This window comes from Emys orbicularis, chromosome 6 (assembly GCF_028017835.1).
Source record: "Emys orbicularis isolate rEmyOrb1 chromosome 6, rEmyOrb1.hap1, whole genome shotgun sequence".
NCBI lineage: Eukaryota > Metazoa > Chordata > Testudines > Emydidae > Emys > Emys orbicularis.
The window spans coordinates 23075073-23096657 of record NC_088688.1 but is presented as its reverse complement, the minus strand read 5'-3'; the positions used below and the strand labels follow the sequence as shown (position 1 = coordinate 23096657).

At 40.1% G+C, this 21585-nt stretch overlaps 1 protein-coding gene and 1 non-coding gene across 3 annotated transcripts in view; both read left to right on the top strand.

Annotated features, from left to right (window-relative positions):
• Positions 1-21585, top strand: part of ZFR (zinc finger RNA binding protein) — a 51611-nt gene that overhangs the window by 3834 nt on the left and 26192 nt on the right. For both annotated transcript variants that reach the window (XM_065406953.1, XM_065406952.1), the window contains exons 3-5: positions 15116-15398; positions 16943-17087; positions 21251-21469. In XM_065406953.1, coding sequence (XP_065263025.1) covers positions 15116-15398; positions 16943-17087; positions 21251-21469 — 647 coding nt within the window. The remainder of the gene's footprint in view (positions 1-15115; positions 15399-16942; positions 17088-21250; positions 21470-21585) is intronic.
• LOC135880735 (small nucleolar RNA SNORA66) lies at positions 11512-11648 on the top strand. The gene has a single exon (XR_010561511.1). It is a non-coding gene; the product is annotated as a small nucleolar RNA SNORA66 (small nucleolar RNA).

Sequence of the window (21585 nt, the reverse complement as noted above, 5' to 3'; positions counted from 1 at the left end):
GTGCAGCTGTTCATAACAACACTTAGGCCAGGTCTACACTACCGCGGTAGTTCGACAGCTGGCAATCGAAGTTCCTGGTTCGATTTATCGCATCTGGTCTGGACGCGATAAATCGATCCCGGAAGCGCTCGCCGTCGACTGCGGTACTCCAGCTCGGCGAGAGGAGTACCGCGGAGTCGACGGGGAGCCTGCCTGCCGCGTGTGGACCGCGTCTGAACCGCGGTAAGTTCGAACTAAGGTATGTCGACTTCAGCTACGTTATTCACGTAGCTGAAGTTGCGTACCTTAGTTTGAATTTGGGGGTTAGTGTAGACCAGGCCTTACACATAAAACTATGGAAGCGCAGTGCCCTGAACTGATTAGGTGGTTAAAAAAGCATGGAAGTCCCTTACGTTGATAAGTAGGAGATGAAGTAAGATTTTGAACATGTAATACGTAAACCAGCTGCAAGTGTACATTTGTAAACTGAAGGCAGATAAGGAAACGGGCAAAGTGCCCACATTTCACACACACAAATAATGGAGTAGAAGTGTTCTTATTTCCTTCACTCTTACACCACTATGTATAATTTCCTACTGCCCATCAGTCATTTCTGTATAGCCTTCATTCAAAACCATTTACGCAAACTATATAGTTGTAACATTACAGTCTACAAGGGAAAAACATTACATTATTGAAATGACCAATTAAGGTAACTGCTATAAATACTCCATTACCTTTATAGTTTGTACATTCTGTTAATGGTATTGACACACACAAATTCACTTTACAGACTTTGATTTTGCAACATAAAACTCTTTCAACATTTAAAGAAATATTAACATAAACTATGATGGGATATGTTGGGAGTTCATAAGTACATATGGTACCTTGTGAAGTAATCCTTCCCTTTTGTGGCCCTGAGCTCCCTGATCCACTATTTGCCCAGGTTCTTATATTGGCACCTATCACCATTGTATCTGAGTGTGTTGAGTATAAATGACAATAGCATAATCACTTCCCTGCTGACGAGGCAATGTTAGATTCTTGTTTTAATTACTACTGACTGTAGAAGTGTGAGTGTGTTGGTATGTGAGAGGATACTATTGAGGGAAAGCTTAGGCAAAGAGGTGAGGTTTTCATTTGGCTCCAAATATGATGAAGTTAGTGATCTTCCTTATTTCATCTGGCAATAAGTTCCAAAGTCTTGGTCTGGCTTCTGTGAACATCTTGCATCTCCCACTGTTTGTTGACAGTTTCACTGTTTCAGTAAAAGAGGTCATAGCTACAGAGAGAGAGGCAATTTTTCAAACTAGAACTAGTTCAGTGACCTTGAACAGGACTATATTCTCTCAGTGCAGAGAGTAGTGAACTGGTAATCTGATCTTTCTCAGAGTTTTCTCATTTTTAGATAAAAAATAATTGCAGTGATCTGTGCTGGGCTTAACAACTGTAGCCAGAATTGGGTGAGATCTTCTGGTGAGCCACAGATGGAAGAGCTCTTTTGCCACTGTGACTATTTCAGTGTCCAAGTGCAGAGCAGAATCTACAAGACCCTAAGGCTATAGAATAATTTAACAATCTGACATCAAGTGCCTTGGATGGATTGGGTTGTTGTATTGGAGAAGTCTCCTCCATATTTCCCTCTTCTTGCTAGCATTACCTCTGTTTTGTCTGGGTTCAGCTTCCCCACAAAACATTGAGGAAGCTGTGAAGTGCTGCATTTAGGGCTCTAACCTACAGCCCTAAATGGGCCAGCTAGCTCATGTTGAAAGTAACAGTAAATGTCAGTCAGAGGTTTTTGTGGGTGGACAAAAGTGGCAGGCAGGAGGGGATTGTTAGGGGCACCACCTGAGTAAGAACTCAAGTTAGCTCTAGTGAAGAAATGCCCTTAGGCTTTGACTTCACTGCTTTAAAGAAAAATAGTATGTTTTTATGGTGGAATAATTAATGCACATTGGCTGTCCTTCCGTAAAATCTTTATAGAGACAAGGCACCTGTAGTTATTTACTGCAAGGTAAACTAGGAGAAGGCTTGACATGGGCAGAGGAAGTATAGCGTTGATCTTTCCTAGCTACCTTGTGTTTAAAAATTACAGGTGCCTTGTCTCTACTGGGATTTTGCTTGAGGTTAGCTATTTTGCATGAGTTACCTTGGGTTAATTAAAAATGAATAAATAAAAATTTCTCAACTCTTTGTCAATGAAGACATAAAAGAGATGAAGTGTTTTGAGAAGTGGGGGCTCCTTGTCATCCACCGTCCAGTCTACGTCACTCTGGCATACAGATCCACACACACTGTTATACCTCATTGGAGTCTTCTTGTGCACTTTAACTGTTAAAGTTTTGCATGGATGCATGTATCAATGCACAGATATCTTTTAGAGATTTGAGAACTTTGTCAGATTTCTATTGGGGTCTGGACAATGAGCTAAAGGGAGGGAGTCTCATGACAGAAGGTGCCAGCCTAGCAAAATTTAGACTTTAGCTGAGCAAGCAACTTCAGTGCAAGAGTTTTTCTCTCTCATTCTGTACTTTTCTGGGGCAAGAACATCTATGTCTAATAGTAATGGCAGTAAGGTAGTTTAGTGCATCAAGTTTTCAGTGCATAAATCCATGTGTAGTCCATTATAGTGCCTTGGCTGATGATGTTCCAGTTAATAATGATCATTACGAATAACTTTTATTTAAATCTAGCTTTGTACTAAACCATACTGCTTGCAAGCATCTATGTGTATGTGAGTTTGTGGGTTTATAGTCTGTGTCTTTAGAAATTACACATTGGTATCTTGTTTGCATTTTATCAAATTGGGATTGAAAAATCATGACTCACTACTTACAGGTTTGAAAAATAGGGTTATTTTTGAGGGTTGGGCACATAAACTTTTTTTCTTTAGAATAAATGTTTTCCCATAGAAACAGCTTACTAAAGTTAGAGTTTAGAGGTGGCCAGGTCAAAATAAGGCTTAATATGGACTTCTGTATGCAGCTTTAACTTTTGAGTTGGCAGCCGCAATCCCCAATGTGGTCCATGCTTAAAACTTTACCTGCTATTTAAATGCAACAAATTCTAGGGTGAAATAACTTAATGGTGCCCAGAAAAAAACTACACCATACTTTGGGACGGGAAATATAGAATGTTTTACAAAATTGACTGGAATTTTTCATATTGATGGAGGCTCTTGCACCGCACAGTAAGCCTACGGTTTTCAGTATCAGTGCCAAACAGGAAGTATCTTTGGAGTTGTTTTTATTATGTTCATATAAATTCTTAATTTAAAAAAAATTGTAAAATAAAATGTGATGCATCTACTAGGCAGAGTACCACAGAGTAGCCATTGTTTTTCCTTTTTCCTGGGCAGTCATGGTATGGTATCAAATACCACTACTGGCAAAAGATTCTTTCATAAAATCAGTGACTGTCTAGGAAGGAGACCTCATCATTGAGTTCTCCACTGCGTGCAACTGCAGTCAAAAAGGAAATCTATTAGGATGCATAAAGAATGGAATGGAGAAAATATTGTGCTAAAATCAGTGGTTTGCCTTCATCTGGCGTACAACGTGCATTAGTGGTCATTCCATCTTAAAAAGAATTACAGAATTAAATGTGATTTTAGAAAAGGGCAACAAGAATAATTAGGAGCATAGAAAAGCTCATAAAAATTGGGATTCATACATTTGAAAGGTGATCACTAAGAGGGGACACGATAAAATTATGCAAAATAATGAATGGTAAAGAGGAGACAGTGGGAGCTTCTATTTTTCCTCTCATACTACAAGAACGAGGTATTCAATTAAAAGGTAGGAAAACTGATGAAAGGAAACACCTTTTCATTCAATGCCTAATTAGACTGTGGAACTCATTGCTACAGAATGTCATTGAGACCAAGAATATAGCAAAATTCAAAGGAGGATTGGGCATTTATATGAACTATAAGAAGATCTGGAGGAGTTATTTATTACAACATTTTGGAAGAGAGAAACACTTCATATGTCAGTGTTTAAACCAGTCTCTTAACTGTTGGGGATTAGGATGAGATTTTCATGGGGGGACAGATTATTCCACATCGATGTAGGTAGTTCTTGGACATTCCTCCAAGGCATCTGGTGTTAGTGTGGCAGACAGGATACTGGACTAGTTGGATGGTGGGTTTGATCCAGTATGATATTTCCTATATTTCTTTAGGCCTACCCTTGGAAATACAGCTGAACTTGGTCATCCACAGAGTAGAATAAAGGGTCTCTCATTTTTTTCCAAAATGTAGTACCTTTTCAAATGTTGGGAGTGTTTTTATAGCATAGAAAACAATCACTTCTGCTATAATCCTTATAAAAAGATGCATCAACATTATTAATCAACAACTATCAAACGTTAACTCATATATAGTACATTTAGTGACTGTTTCCAAGAGGAATTTCCTCTTCCTCCTGGCATATATGAGACTTATTTTGGAAGTCCTGTTGTCTGAGGGAGTTTGGGTAGAGTCAAAATTTACTTAGTCCCAACCTTAATTATAAAGCGAAATAGTATTTCCATAAGACGAAAATTGCAAAAAAATAATTCAATCTTTTGATTGCCTTTAGTTTGATAAGCACTCTTTCAGTACTCAGAATTGTAGACAAATGGAGTAACAGCAACACTAAAGTTTATTGTATGCAAGCACACATTAGATACAATGTGGTAAAAGTTAATCCTCTCACAGAAATAGTATATAGACCATATTCTTTCTGAAAAGTGAGCTGTTTTTCCAGAAATTGCTGCAGATTTAAATAAGTTTACTAATGTGTATTCTACCCAGTTAATTCATAGATGCCTTAAATGTAGCCATCAAAGACTCTTCAGAGCTTGCTTCCCAAAAATTTGTTTTCTGACCAATCAGGTCAGAGACTTTGCAAGACATGAAATGTTGCATTAACATTGTCATTAACAATAGTTAATAAACCACAGTACTTTGTAACCCTAAAAGACCTGCTTTTGTGCTGCAGGAAGTCCACATTTTGCTTTCAGGTAAGGCCAATATCAGGGAAGAAAACGGGGCAAGGTTATAGTAGGCCATTATCTGATAAGCCACTGACAATTCTTCCTATAGTCGTTTCAATATAGAAATATAAAAATAACCCTTGCTCTAGCCCCATTTTGTTGACTGATCTATTGATTATATGTTGTTAATCAGAAACCCATTTTTTACCATTCTGTGGTTTGGCAGGGTCCCGCCTCAAGATCAGAGCCAGAAGTATTGGAGTCACTATGAGGATTCCAATGTCAACAGCAGAGAGACTCTCAGTTAGGAAAGGCCTCTTGACTTTCTAATATTTTTATTAGGGCTCTTATTAACAATTAAAAAATTTAATTGCGATTAATTGTGCTGTTAAACAATAATAAATACCGTTTATTTAAATATTTTTGGGTGTTTTCTACATTTTCAAATATATTGATTTCAGTTACAGCGCAGAATACAAAGTGTACAGTGCTCACTTTTTATTTATTTTTATTACAAATATTTGCACTGTAAAAAACAAAAGAAATAGTATTTTTCAATTCACCTAATACAAGTAATGTAGTGCAATCTCTTTATCATGAAAGTTGAACTTACGAATGTAGAATTATGTAAAAAAAACAACTCCTGCATTCAAAAACAAAACAATGTAAAACTTTAGAGCCTACAACTCCACTCAGTCCTACTTCTTGTTCAGCCTATCACTCAGACAAACAAGTTTGTTTACATTTGTAGGAGATAATGCTGCCTGCTTCTTGTTTACAATGTCACCTGAAAGTGAGAACAGGCGTTTTCATGGCATTGTTGTAGCCGGCATCACAAGATATTTACTTGCCAAATGCGCTAAAGATTCATATGTCCCTTGATGCTTCAACCACCATTCCAGAGGACGTGCGTCCATGCTGATGACGGGTTCTGCTTGATAACAATCCAAAGCAGTGCAGACCAACGCATGTTCATTTTCATCATCTGAGTCAGATGTCACCAGCAGAAGGTTGATTTTCTTTTTTGGTGGTTCGGGTTCTGTAGTTTCCGCATCGGAGTGCTGATCTTTTAAAACCACACCTCATCCCTCTCAGATTTTGGAAGGCACTTCAGATTCTTAAATCTTGGATCGAGTGCTGTAGCTATCTTTAGAAATTTCATATTGGTATCTTCTTTGCATTTTGTCAAATCTGCAGTGAAAGTGTTCTTAAAATGAACAACATGTGCTGGTTCGTCATCTGAGACTGCTATAACATATATATGGCAGAATGCGGGCAAAATAGCAGGAGACATGCAATTCTTCCCCAAGGAGTTCAGTCACAAATTTAATTAACGCATTCTTTTTTTTACAAGCATCATCAGCATGGAAGCATGTCCTCTGTAACGATGGCCAAAGCATGAAGAGGTATATGTATCTTTAGCACATGTGGCACGTAAATATCTTGCGACGCCAGTGCCATACGAACGCCTGTTCTCACTTTCTGGTGACGTAAATAAGAAGTGGGTAGCATTATCTCCCGTAAATGTAAACAAACTTGTTTGTTTGAGTGGTTGGCTGAACAAGAAATAAAGGACATATCAGATATTAAACTGATAACTACTGGATTTGTAGGCTCTAAACTTTTACATTGTTTTGTTTTTGAGTGCAGTTATGTAACAAAAAAACCTACATTTGTAAGTTGCACTTTCATGATGAAGAGATTGCACTACAGCACTGCAGATATAAAGTGAGCACTGTATACTTTGTGTTCTGTGTTGTAATTGAAATCGATATATTTGAAAATGTAGAAAAACATCCAAAATATTTAATAAATTTCAATTGATATTCTATTTGTTTAACAGTGTGGTTAACCATGATTCATTTTTTGTGTGTTGATCATGTGAGTTCACTGCGATTAATTGACAGCCCTAATTTTTATTAACAGTTAGCAAAATCACAGACGCTCCAACCCAGCAAAGTAGTCAGAGATCATAGAAATATAGGACTAGAAGTGACTTCAGTAGGTCATTTAATCCAGTCCCCTTCACTGAGGCAGGAGGATTAAGTATTATCTATTCCATCCCTGACAGATGTTTGTCTAACCTGTTCTTAAAATCCTCCAGTGACAACGATTCCACCGCCTTTGTAGGCAATTAGTTCCAGTGCTTAACTACTTTACAGTTAGGAAGCTTTTCCTACTGTCTAACCTAAATCTCCCTTGCCTCAATTTAAGCCCATTACTTCTTTTCCTGTCCACAGTGGATAAGGAGAACAATTTATCACCCTCCTCTTTATAACAACCTCTTAGATACTTGAAAACTGTTATGCCCCACTTGGTCTTCTCTTCTCCAGACTAAACATAACCAATTTTTTTTAATCTTTCCTCATGGGTCATGTTTTTGAGACCTCTAATTATTTTTGTTGCTTTTCTTTAGACTTTCTCCAGTTTGTCCACGTCTTTCCCAAAGTGTGGTGGCCAGAGTTGGACACAGTACTACAGTAGAGGCCTAATCAGTGCTGAGTAGAGAAGAATTATTACTTCTTGTGTCTTGCTTACAACACTCCTACTAATACATCTCAGAGAATGATGTTTGCTTTTTTTCAATATTATTACACGGTTGACTCTCATTAGGTTTGTGATCTACTATAACCCCCAGATTCTTTTCTGCAGTACTCCTTCCTAGGCAGTCATTTCCCATTTGTGCAATTGATTGTTCCTTTCCAAGTGAAGTACACCTCTACCTCGATATAACGCTGTACTCGGGAGCCAAAAAATCATACCGCGTTATAGGTGAAACCGTGTTATATCGAACTTGCTTTGATCCACCGGAGTGCGCAGCCCCCCCCCCCCCCCCCCCCAGAGCACTGCTTTGCCGTGTTATATCTGAATTCGTGTTATATCGGGTCGCGTTATATCAGGGTAGAGGTGTACTTTGTATTTGTCCTTGTTGACTTTCATCCTGTTTATTTCAGACCCATTTCTCCAGTTTGTCAAGATCATTTTGAATTCTAATCCTATCCTCCAAAGTGCTTGTAAACCCTCCCAGCTTGGTATTGTCTGCAAAATTTATAAGCTTACTCTCTATGCTGTTATCCAAATCATTTATGAAGATACTGAATAGAACTGGATCCAGGACCGATCTCTGTGGTTTATTTATGAGACAATCATGTGAGACCGTATCAAAAGCTTTACTAAAATTGAGATATATCACATCTACTGCTTCCCCCCCATCCACAAGGCTTGTTACCCTGTCAGTGAAGGATATTGGGTTGGATTGACATAATTTGTTCTTGACAAATCCATGTTGACTGCTGCTCGTCACCTTATTATCTTCTAGGTGCTTACAGATTGATCATTTGCTCCTTTATCTTTACGGGTACTTTGGTCTACAATTCCCTGGGTTTTCCTTATTATCCTTTTTATAGATAGGTACTATATTTGCCCTATTCATCCTCTGGGATCTCTCCTGTCCTCCATGAATTCTCAGGAGATAATTGCTAATGGCTCAGATCTCTTCAGCCAGTTCTTTATGTATTTTAGAATATAGTCCATCAGGCCCTGCTGACTTGAAGACACATAACTTGTCTAAATAATTCTTAACTTGGGCTATGTCTACACTATGGACCTTGCAGCTGCAGTGCTGTAAGGTCTCCTGTTTAGCTGCTGTATGCTCCTGCTGGCATAATTAAACCACCCCCAAGGAGTGGTGGTAGCTGTGTTGACAGGAGACTGTCACTCGCCAACATAGCACTGTCCATACTGACACTAATTGTAGAGGTTTTTAGAGGTTGGTAGTGTTATTCCTCAAAGATTCCATCTGCATTGTGTATGCTCCATCCCCACCCAGATTCTTTGTGCTGACTGTGGAGCCCCGCTGATCAACTCCTCCCCCTCCCTCCCAGCGCCTCCTGCGCACCAGGGAACAGCAGGGATGGGGCGGAAAGAGGCGGGGAAGGGTGGGTTGGGAAGAGATGGGGTGGGGCCTTGGGGGAAGGGATGGAATGGGGGCAGGGCCTGGGGCTATGCAGGGGGAATTGAGGGGGGCGGGGGAGGTTGGCAAAAAAAAATTAAATCAAAATGCGGGTCCTCGGATTGCTAAAATTTGAGAACTGCTGCTATATATGACTTTTTCTATTAATGTTCCTCCTGGGAGTCACTGTAGCACCAGAACTGAGAGCAAGGAGATTGTATCTCTCCTGTGCTTGCAATGCTCCAGGTGTGATTATGCAGGCAGTGTGGAGGAGATTGAGGAAGCCGAGGATAATAGAGGTGAACAGGCACGAGCTGACAGCATAGGCTGAAGGGTTAGGAATTGGCTGGGTTGGACTCAAGCAAGCTAAGGGGTGCAGGCTGAGTAGGGCAATGGAAGTAGAGGGAGACAGGGACAGGCTCTGTGCGGGAGAGTTGGAGAGAAGCAGAGAGGCTAGATATAGTCATACTAGGGGGAGCTGGAGGCTGGAGGAGATGAGATGAGAAAGGTGTGTAATGGCTGGAATACATTCCCCTCAAACTTGAAACAGAACCCAGAATTACAGTGTGCATGTCATTCTCTTTCTAGTGGCTGGTCCAACACAGAGTATAACAGCCTACTTACTACTGTTACCAAATACCTTGTTAACTCAAGTAGTAGAGGTCTATGCTGTGGGTCTAAAGATTCCAACCCTGCTGATTACCTACACAGGGGCCAATTTGGTTCCACATGGCACTGTTTTTTAATTAGTATTTGTTTTTAAATGGGAAATAAGTCTTATTTGTATGTAAAAAGAGCTCACTGAAAATAAGGATTTTTTCATCCTTGTTTGACCTTCTGTCTACTTTTCTCCTGAGTACTTTGTTCCTGGAAAAAAAAAGTCTCCCTTTTGAGAATCCCTGATATCCTGCCCTTAACAAAATTTGTCTAAAACATATATGTGACTTTCTGGAGGAACATTATAATCTATCAAATGCAAACATTGCTTGCAGAGCCATTGGAGACAAGTTTTGCAACAGCTCATGTACATAAGGAAGGAAATGTCCCCAGGCTTGGTCTCTGCCTATATGACCACTGGGGATAGGAGCAAGGCACAGGAATGGATAGAGAGCATCTAAAGCAGCATTTTTCAAAGTTTGGGTTGCAACCCAGTACTGGGTCACGGCATGGAAGGCACTGGGTCTCTCTCGTCAGCATTGCAGGCTAGTCTAAAAGTTCCCGTCGGCGGTGCTGGCCGGCTAAGGCAGGCTAGTGCCTACCTGTTCCAACAACGCACTGCACTCCAGAATTGGCCAGCAGTGGGTCCGGCTTCTAAGCAGGGGGGCCATGGGGCTCTGCGCGCTGCCCCCACCTTGAGCACCGGCTCCAAAATCCTATTGGCCGCTTTGCTGCCAATGGGAGCTGGGGGTAGGGGAGTGGTGCCTGCAGGCGAGAGCCGAGTGCCTAGAAGCTGGACTGGCTGCTGGCCGCTTGAGGCAGTCCGCGGTGCCAGGAGAGGTGGGAAGCCTGCCTTGGCACCCCGGCTGTGCCGCTAACTGGGAGCCACCAGAGGTAAGTCTGCACCCCAATCCCCTGCCCCAGCCCTGAGCCCCCCCAAACCTGGAACCCCTTCTTGCACCCCAAGACCCCCAGCCCAGAGCCCTGACCCCTCCTGCATCCCAACCCCCTGCCCCAGCCCTGAGTGCCCCCCAAAAAACCCAGAACCCCTCCTGCACCCCAAACCCCTCATCCCCAGCTCCCTTGAGTTGTGGGCATCAACAATTTTCTTAAATTGGGTCCCCAGAAAAAAAGTTTGAAAACCACTGATCTAAAGTACCCTCAGATAGTGAGTTCCTTTAAAATTGAATGAGACAAAATTTATCCATTTATCTAGTATCCTCTGGAAAGACAAATTGCTGTGGATCGGGACTCTAGGGTTTAAGCAACCCAAGAGAGCAGAAGGTAGATAATCCAGAACTAATCAAATTTTTTGTGGGGTGGAACTTAAAAATTAAAAGATAGGAATGAGTGGGTTGAAGAGAAGTTGGGCCCAAAATTGCAGTGTAACTGAAGTTCTCCTTTGATAATTGCTTCTGTAGATTCCCCTGATTGGTTGAGAATCAAAGCCATTTGAGGTTCTGCAGAACTACCCAGTGCCTTTTTTTTACTTTCTCGGAACTTTAAGATGTCCATTTGTATTTCACATGCAGGAAAGTGTGGGTAATCATATCAATGATAAATGAGCCATGCCAGGGTGTGTGGCATTAGGTTATTGGTGGTTTTGTGGGGTGGTTGATTATAATATGGGGTGTGCACCATACCTTGTTAATGCACATCTTGTGGGTTATATCCATATGAACAACAAAATAACCTATGACAGGGAGGGAGTTCTGAAAGGTAGAATCAGTAAAGTGTGACACTCATTAGATAGGGATCAGTTGTGATAGAGTAAAAGAAACTGAAAAAAAGAACCATAGAGGGATTTTTGTGAGTACTGAGCCAGATTTGAAGATTCCAGGGAAGTGTGGTGAGTTCTTCAGAATGCTAAGACTGTAATGATTGACAGTAAGCATCTAAAAATTGCCTAAGAAACTGTCACTTCAGAATACTTTCCTATAACCTTGCAAACTCGATCACTAGCTCTGCATGATGTTGCAGAAGCAAGGGGAACAGGTTTGCTAAAGTAAGCATGGTAATAGAACCTTATTAGCCTTAGAAATCACATGACTAGGGCTGTTAATTCTGTACCATTACAAGACAACTGTTTTTGCCAAACACTAAATATTTTTCAGATTATGATCCACCTTGCTAAACTCTCACTAATGACTGGTTCCTAGTTACAAATGAGATTTAAAAAAAATCAAGGATACCATTTGAAAAAAAGCCTTATAGGTATGACCCTAACCAGTATGTGAGCAGTGGTATCGCTTCTCGGCCTTTTGGCTAAGATCAAGTGTAACAACTTAAACAATAATGAAGCTTTACTACAAGAGTTGCCCGCTCTCAACATTTTTGAGCATTTCATGGTTTAGCTTATTTTTAGTAGCTGCTTGTGATCTCATGAACAACTTCTCTCAAATTCAGGAAATCTCTGTTATTTCCACATGCACAATTCAGTATTGATAAACAGGCAGCTGTTTGTAGCCCGATCTAATGTCTCTGGGTAGCAGTTCTCACCTTTTACCACCAGAAGCCACCCCTCCCAGACAGGTCTGCTCCTGCTCCGCAAGAGGCGCAGAGCTTAAGTCGATGTAGTTAGGTCAACGCCGTGTCAGGGTAGATGCTGTGTTGCTTACATCAGACTGTTCCAGCTGACAGCCTGGACTCCAGCCACACCAGGGCTGAAAGCCCAAAGCCACGCTAGGGCTCTGGCTGTCAGCTCCAGGCGGCAGGGCTGTCAGTGCCCCACATTGATAGTTAAATCAGTGCAAGCACTCCTGGTGAGGATGCAACCCGCCAACAGAAGGAGTTAGCATAGACATGCAAAACCGATTTAATTACTGTGGTGGCTGTACATCAACGTAACTTAAATCGAGTTCATTTTGTAGCGAAGACTTGTCTGAGAAGCAGCAGGAACCATTCTCAAATAGTGGTAGCAACGGCTCCGACCTGTTTCTTGCCCCCATGATTCTTAACATTGCAATGAGGGAGAATTGAAAGAAAATGTGGGCTTGATCATGCTTCCATTTAAGTCAGTGGCACATCCCTGCATTGATTTACATGGAACAGGATTGGGCTCTTAGTGATTAAATGAAATTTTTGAGGAGTGGGGAGTGCCAACCAACCTAGACGGTCTTTCAGAAATATAAACTTGCTGGAGCTACTGAAAGGACTGTAGCATCTGATTTTCAGTGAAGATTATAGTTTTTTTGAGCATCAAGTTTAAACTTCTACAACACAAATAAGATCTTCATCCAATTATTTAATTCTTCCTTTGTGTCCTGTGCAATTACTGGCATCAAAATACTATCTCAAAGTGTTTTTAGTTTCAGGACTGTATTACATTTGGCAAAATAAGAAATATATTAAATATGATAACTTGGAGCTTTCTTTTTCTGTAATTTCTTGATTTTTTCTTATAAATCTAGTGCTATATTCAGCAAGAACAAAGCCAGGTCGTTTCAAAGGATTTTTCTGTGATATTCCACCCTTTATTATATGATCATATCACTTTTTCTCCTATAAATTTTGTGTGCGTGGGTATTGTTCACTGTGCTAAAAGATTGCTCACTTTTCTTGTGCCTAAATACTGTAGGAGGTTATCCTGGTAGAGACCCATCCCACATAGTTAACTCTGCACTTCCCTGTTCAGAATCCCCTTCACTTGAAAGATAGCATTTTTTATTTTTTACCTTAGTTTAATTTGATTTGTGTGATTTTTGAACTAATTGATCATACAGTTGGATGTTCATTGCAAACTCATTTAAAGATGTGTACTATTGTCTTTAAAAAAGGATAACTAAGGGGCATTTTATTAAAATTAGAGTTTTTAGTACATCTTTACGTTTCTGAATAATCATAACAAGCAATGTTTTAAACGTTCTGCTTGACTTTTTTAAATATAACTGCTGTATTTACTTGGACTTGCCAAAATTGGCAGTATATTTTACTACATGTTTCCACTGGTATTGGAATGCCATTTTGATATGTAGACTTAATGCAGTTTTGACATTAAAATGACAGAATCATACAGCATTTTTCTCCTAATAAATGTTGACCAAGTATGAATACTGACAAGTTATAGAAGCAGTAAGCATACCCATAGACAAGAGGTAATACGGTTTTTGGCAGTTAGTGCCAGACTGACTATTGGAAACTTTAGCTAGGTATTATCTCTCTGGTATCTAAGCAAACCCAAAATTACAAATCATCATCTCGGCCACTGACTCAGTATGCTGTTTTAGCCAAAGCATTTAATGTCTCTGTTTTGATTTCCCAGTTTATAAAATAGAGATAATAGTATCCTCATGTAGGTGGTGTGAGTAATTAATAGTGTTATTGGATGAAAGTGCAGGAAACAAATCATGCTGGTGCATGGGCTGTTTGTCAAATAAAAGTTCCTAGCTTTTGTTTTGTAACCCCATTTCTTTTCAGGGTTGTAATAAGTACTGATTTCTTGGCAATAATTATTTTACTAATTTATTTATATTTTTAAATTAGCCTACCTAAAGTCTTAGGCATTTTGTATAATGCACTGTACATATATTACAAATCAAAATAGAGCAATGGCAGTTATTAGATTCTACCCTTCAAATAATCACTGCACCTTCTGAGACTGTCCTTCTCTCACTGGACTGTTAATACCTGCCTCTTGTTAGTTAATACTTACCTGTACACTGCTTCATGCATGCACCTGCTGCAAAGGTTGGGGAAACAGATGAGTCTTACAGCATTCTCTGAAGATTGGAAGAATCTTGATAGACTCTTCACACTCATTTCTATAGTACACTTGATTTGGCTACCAGACCTTTTGTTAGTACATCTTTTCTTAGTTTTTTCTAGATACAGTGGCCTACCTATCTAATCTCAACATTTGGAGGGGGGACTCCCTCATCAGAAATTAGTTTCAAAAGTCTCTCCCTATTGAGTTTAGGGATTTTTGCATTGACTTTTAATTAAAACATTTTAAAAGTCACTCTCCTTCATTCAACTGTTCAGTCAACAGGCCTACATGGGGTGGTATATTTTTGGCGAAGTAATTAGTCTTACAACTCCAGTAGCATAAAAGGAATCCTGTATTTTGCCCTGAAAATGCCATGCAGGATGGAATAGTTCAATAATAGCTTTCACAGAAGAAGTAGTTCTTTTTTCAGTGCGAGTTGTCAAATATGCTACCCAAAGAACTATTGTAGTACTTTCCATATCATGCAAAATCTGATTATTTGAGATCTCTTTACTGTTTTGAAATGAAGAGATTGTCTGCCAGTGCCAAAAGGTTTACCTTTATCAGATGGGCCCCCATTTTGTTGAATGTTTCAGCCATAAGCACTTCAATGTGTAGTGATACTTAAATAATGAGTGCCATAAAAAAGTCTATGTATAAAATAAATTAGTGCTTCATGTAAACCTGTAGACCTCTCCAGGATTATCCAAAGCTTAGTTTTAAGACTTTTCTGGTATTTTGAAATTGAATGAAATATTTAGGTATCAGTCTAACATGTTTAGCTGTTGAACTAATGGACTTATTACTCCATGGGTAATACTTACTGTCCTTTTCCAATATAGCCAGCAGCCAGCTTCGGGTGTAGCCTATTCCCATCCAACTACAGTTGCTAGCTACACTGTCCATCAGGCTCCAGTAGCTGCACACACGGTTACTGCTGCATATGCCCCAGCAGCAGCTACAGTTGCAGTAGCCAGGCCTGCACCAGTAGCTGTTGCAGCTGCTGCCACAGCTGCTGCCTATGGAGGTTATCCTACGGCACACACGGCGACAGATTACGGTTATACCCAAAGACAACAGGAAGCCCCACCACCACCTCCTCCGGTCACTACACAAAACTACCAGGTAAGTGCCACTTTGAATCCATCTCGGGTTGGTAGTGATCAAAATTTATCTGATGGATGTTTGGTGATCTGTGTGAAATTAGTAGAGAGAGCAGATTTCAGTCTCCAGAACTGTTAATCTGGCACTTTTCTCAAGCCCATATTCACTCAATTTAAAAATAAACTAAAAGCCGCCATCATCCCTATCTGCTAATTTAGGCTCAAATACTGCAAACATTCACACATGTGAATAGTCCATTGAAGTCAGTGGGACATGAAATGAAGTCATTGGGGCTCTGTGTGGGCACGTCTGCCCATGTGGCTCTTTTTACAGGGTATGGGTCCAGTTTAATAAATTATTTATTTTGCTATCTCAGCTCCCATTAAAGTCAGTCGGCGCCTCGGAGTCTTCCTGGTTACTCTGAGGCTAGTACCTATATTTACAAGATTTATGTGAGGTAAATATGCAGGCACTAGTCCTATTTAATGTGTAATGTAAAGTATTAAAACTATTTTCAGGTATAGATTGAAGGTATGGACACTACTATTTTCCTTTATGTGTAAAGCAGAATAAATTGAAAAAGACTGTCCTATTTAAAGGGCCATGTTATAAAATTATCTATTAGGGGTGCCTTCTAGTTTTAAAATACTTATTTTAATTTGATGAAAAGCACATTAGAAGACCTAGGTGGTATTAATGATTATTTAATTGTTCCCTCTAATAAAAAAAACAAAAACAAAAACAAAACCTATAAATAGCCACTTCTGGTTAGAGTCCTGAAAAACAAGCAAGCTCTTTCCAATGGTCTGAAGCAGCAATTAGCTAACATATCCTAATAATTACAGGAGCAGTGCATATGCCTGCTACTAGATGTTGATGCACAGACAGAGAAAAAAGGAGCCTTAAACAAAGAGAAAAAAAAATACAAGGTTGCCAAAATTGCTAGGGAATGAAATGTTACTTTTTAAGCTTCTTAACAAGTGCTGTAAATCCAAGTAGAAAATTCTTTGAACTGCAGAATGGTTGATGAGATATAAAACAGAATGCTTACAAAAGGTACAGTTAATGTATATGTAAATAGGAAAAATGCTACATCAACTTTGTAATACCTAGAAAGTGTTGGTGGGCTTTTTCTTCTTTGTGAAAATACACATTTTGAGCAGGCTTGTGAGTTTTCTTAAAATTATATAGAATTTCTGCTCTGATATAAATGTAATAGTGGAACAGTCTGACAGTAGCATCTTTCTGTTCCTTAATGGAAATAACTAAGGGGAAAAATGAGAAAATACTTGTAAATGCAAGAGTTGAATTGCTGCTATTTATTGTGTCTGTTAATGTTCATCAAAACTGTTCAGCACTTGTTCTTAGTCTCTGTAAATTAAGATGAAAGATTTTTAAAATATATAAGGCTTATTTAACTCTAGAATCATATACATATTTAAATGAATTGTTTGACTTAATTCAGTAGACTGTCTCTCCCTATGGATGCCTTTGATTATCCCAGGCCCCAGACATATTTAAGCAGAAACTCAGGTCCTTTCTTTCTGTTTTGCATGCTTTTTAAGGACTCCTACTCATATGTTAGATCCACTGCCCCAGCTGTGGCTTATGACAGTAAGCAGTACTATCAACAACCAACAGCAGCAGCGGCTGCAGTGGCTGCTGCTGCCCAGCCTCAGCCTTCTGTAGCCGAATCGTACTACCAGACAGGTGGGTGGTGTGCATGAAATTCCTTTTTGGTCAGTGCCAAACAGTGTGCCGCTTTGTTTCTTAAAAATGTTTCTTTGGATACCTCAGACAAATTGATTTTTATTCTTAGCTTTATAATGTAACCCTTATAAATATAAATGTATGGACAAAAATCCTGCTGTTGCCCAACACTTAATAAGAAGACATTGCCTCAAATAGCTTTCTTGCCTAAAAATAAACACACCTTTTTCTATGTAAATTGAATTTAACAATTTTTTATGTTTTAAAATATGTTGTGCCTATGAAGTTCAAATACACTTTGGCTGGCCAGGAAGAGACCTGGACAAGAAAAGGATCTTTGAACACAGTTTTGTTATATTAGATAGTACACGTCAGTATTAACCCATTTTGGCCATCACACAGTTTAAATCCTGTTTAAACAGGTTTTAAAGCTTTATAATGTTGGTGTGGATGGGAAATTAAAGGCAAGCTTTAGCTATAGGGTGGGAGAAGGTTTGTTTAAAGAAAGCAATAGGGTGAGCAAGTTGCTTAAGAACATGACACAAGTCTGTGGGGAGAGAGACCAGTTACTGTGTATGTGGTTTTAAAAAAATGCCATTTGTACAGTATATGGCTGCAGTTTAAAAAAAATGGTATTAGGAGGGGCTTTATATCTAATAACAAAGAGAGGGCACAGTTTGAGACCTACATTCAGAGCTCATACTTAATGCCTCTCACTCTCCAGCAAGGGGAGGCACTCTTCTCTGCTCAAGAGAGGAATACAGTGTGAACTTAAGTGTCATTAACTCTAGGGCCCTACCAATTTCACAGCCATGAAAAACATGTCACGGACAGTGAAATAAGACCTTCCCTGTAAACCTGATCTCCCTGAAATCTACTAGTTCAGCAGGCCTGGGGAGGGACAGGACTTGTCCTTCCCCAGTATAGTGGTTATGGGAGGAGACCAGACCTACCTCGCAGGCAGTGCAGAAGTGAGGGTAAAATACCCTCATTTCTGCGCTGCAGCAGCCCCAGGGTTTCTGCCCTGTGGCTCCTGCTGGCGTTCGGGGTGCCCAGATGGGGGGCTGCCGCCCCCTTCGGCTCCTGCAGGGGTTTGGGGTTCCCAGGCTCCAGGTTTTTGCCCTCCCACCCCCCGCAGCTCCTACAGGGGATGGGGGTGCCTGGGCTCCAGCCGGGGCTTGGGGATGCCGCCCCTTGCAGCTCCTGCCCGGGCTCAGGGCTTTCTCCCCTGGCTCCATCTGGGGCTCGGGGTGCCTGGGTTTGGGCCTTTTCTCCCCTCCTTCCCTCTTCTTCCCCCGCCCCATTGTTACTGCCAGAGCTCAGGCACTCATTTTTCAACTTGGCATGGACCCAGTGGGCCCATGCATTAATCTGCCACTGACCGTGACTAGTAGCTGGGAGCCCCTAGTAGATTGGACCTACCATCACCTCCAGCTTCAGGAAACTCCACAACTGCTGCCTTCAGAGCCCAGCTCAGAAGGCAGCACAGAAGTGAGTATGGCAATCCTGTGACGACCTTATAACAGCTCTGGGATCCCACCTGCCCCACAGTCCCCTTTTGGGTCAGGATCTCCATGGTTACAGCACTGAAATTTCAGATGTAAACATCTGAAATTGTGAAACTGACTAATTTTAAAACCCTCTAGCCCTGAAATTGACCAAAATGGAGTGTGAATTTGGTAGATCCCTAACTATATCTCTCTAGTTTACTGGAACTCTGAAAGGAGTCAGTTCAGTCTTCATGTCCAGAAAATAGTTGTAACCTGAGATCTACATACAGAAGAAAAACTTTCAGATTTAACTCTGAATGTTTGTTGCCATGCCATGCCAAGGCTTTCAAGATTCTGCGAGGTTCCCATGACCTGGGAGGCCTATTTGGAGTCAATGGGAAGTAGTACAACTGGGAAATTCCAGATCGCTGCTGTATGGATTATAGAAACCTAATACAGCAATAAGAGGCGAAAGAGAGAAGTGGACACAAGTAGAAATTATTCTTCTGTGATTGTTGTTGGACCATCTGTAGATTACTTTGCTAAATTGTGAGTACCATATTAGAGAAGGGATTTTGAGGAGGTTGAGAAGGATCAAAAGAAGCAAGGGGGATTATTTTCCATGCCATTCTGGAAAAATTGGTATTCTCTAGTTTCAGAATTCTAAAGGAAATAGTAAAGGTAGATGCAGATATGCAGTCTAAACAAGAAACAAAGTCTAGGACTCAACACTAAATACTCCTAAAGCTATGGAAACAGCAGGCTAGAAGTGAGGTTGCATCTGAAGAAGTGAGGTTCTTACCCACGAAAGCTTATGCTCCCAATACTTCTGTTAGTCTTAACGGTGCCACAGGACCCTCAGTTGCTTTTTACAGGCTAGAAGTGAGTGACTCACAAAAATCATAAAAATGTAGGCCTGGAAGGGACCTCAAGAGGCCATCTAGTCTATCCCCCTGTGCTGAGGCAGGTTTAAGTATATCTAGACTATCCCTGACAGATGTTTGTCTAACCTGTTTTTAAAACCTCCAGTGATTGGGATTCCACAGCCTCTCTAGGGAACCTGTTCCAGTGAGTTAGAAAGTTTTTTCCTATTTAGTTTGAAGGTAACCTTTTTGCCCTGAAGTGAGTGAAACCTGTGGTATTTCCTACCAAGTACAGCAGCAGAGGAACAACTAGAACAGCTATGTTACTAAAGGACAAAAGAGATATATTACAGGAAATAATATTCTGGGATATTTATGCATTGCTAGTTTGGACTTGAAGGGTTTTTTGTGGCCTGAGCCTGTAGTAGTGTTCTTTGTGTGAAAACACCATGTTCCTGGCATAGTATCCTTTTTATTTTATTTTTTAAAGGAAGTATTAACAGGTTTACAAATCCTTGCCATACAAATATCGGAAACAAAACAGTAATCATTAATCTTTTGTTTAAAGAGACATGCATGAATATAGTCATCAGCTCTCTCTCTGTTCATCAGGGAGTTAGCCATATTAAAGAGTGAGCATTGTTAACAACACCTACGATGTTATTTCTAGTGATTTTATTAAATTGAGTGAAATCTCTGATTATACATAATCAATGGACCAGGCATGGCTATCAAATGTTAATAGTTTGGAAAAAAGGACACCTGCTGGGGGGGGTTTCTGGTGAATGTACGCTGAGTGGTGTTTACTACTTCTCATAACACAAGAACTAGGGGTCACCAAATGAAATAAATAGGCAGCAGGTTTAAAACAAAAGGAAGTATTTCTTCACACAACGCACAGTCAACCTGTGGAACTCCTTGTCAGAGGATGTTGTGAAGGCCAAGACCGTAACAGAGTTCAAAAAAAGATCTAGATAAATTCATGGAGGATAGGTCCATCAATGGCTATTAGCCGAGATGGGCAGGAATGGTGTCCCTAGCTTCTGTTTGCCAGAAGCTGGGAATGGGAGACAGGGACTGGATCACTTGATGATTACCTGTTCTGTTCAATCACTCTGGGGCACCTGGCACTGGCCACTGTCAGAAGACAGGATACTGGACTGGATGGACCTTTGGTCTGACCCAGTAGAGCCGCTCTTATGAGTACTGAATAAAAGGTAACCCAATATCTAAGTATCTATTTGTCCTCTGTCTATTTTGCTGGGTATGTAATTGGTATGTTAATTTTTCCATAACAGCATCCTTCTATGCTTTTTTAAACCATTCTTCTATGGTAGAACTTTTTTTCTTTTCTTTTTTTTCCCCTCCAGTGAGAGGTTATAAATTGCTGAGCAGATGAGAGATTACTAGCAGATGGAAGATTAGGCATAATATACTTGTGTGGCTTGGTTTTTCATTTTCAGCGTAGCCAAAAAGTATTTTGAATACTACAAATAATACCAGCGTCTGTGTAATATGCGTCTGAATTTTTGTCAGTTAATGAGCTTCAAACTAAACCCTTAAGAAAAATGCCTGGCTGTATTTAGAGAAGAAAAGTGAAATGGGTTATGCAGATGCACTTTGGGATTATATTCATTTTATTACATGGTCATCTTCTCTGGCATATGTATTTTGTAACACAAAAATCCTCATTTGTTATATGCTTAGTTACTTGTATATAATTGAATGTAATTATTTTAATATAGTTTGAAATTCACCTAGTCTCAAATGTTTAAATCTTTGTACAACTTTACTCTTCTATCTTAATTAGCTCCAAAAGCAGGATATAGCCAAGGAGCAACTCAGTATACTCAAGCCCAGCAAACTCGACAAGTGACAGCCATAAAACCAGCCACCCCAAGTCCAGCTACAACTACTTTCTCCATATATCCAGTATCCTCCACTGTGCAGCCAGTAGCAGCTGCAGCAACTGTCGTTCCATCCTATACTCAGAGTGCTACTTACAGTACAACAGCAGTTACTTACTCTGGTAAGAATTTTGCATGTTATATTACTATGAGGTTTGTGAGTCATGTTATGGAAAAGGATTTTGTAGGCTCAAAAATTTGGTAATTAAGTTTGTGTTTAGTTGTGTCATAAAGCACC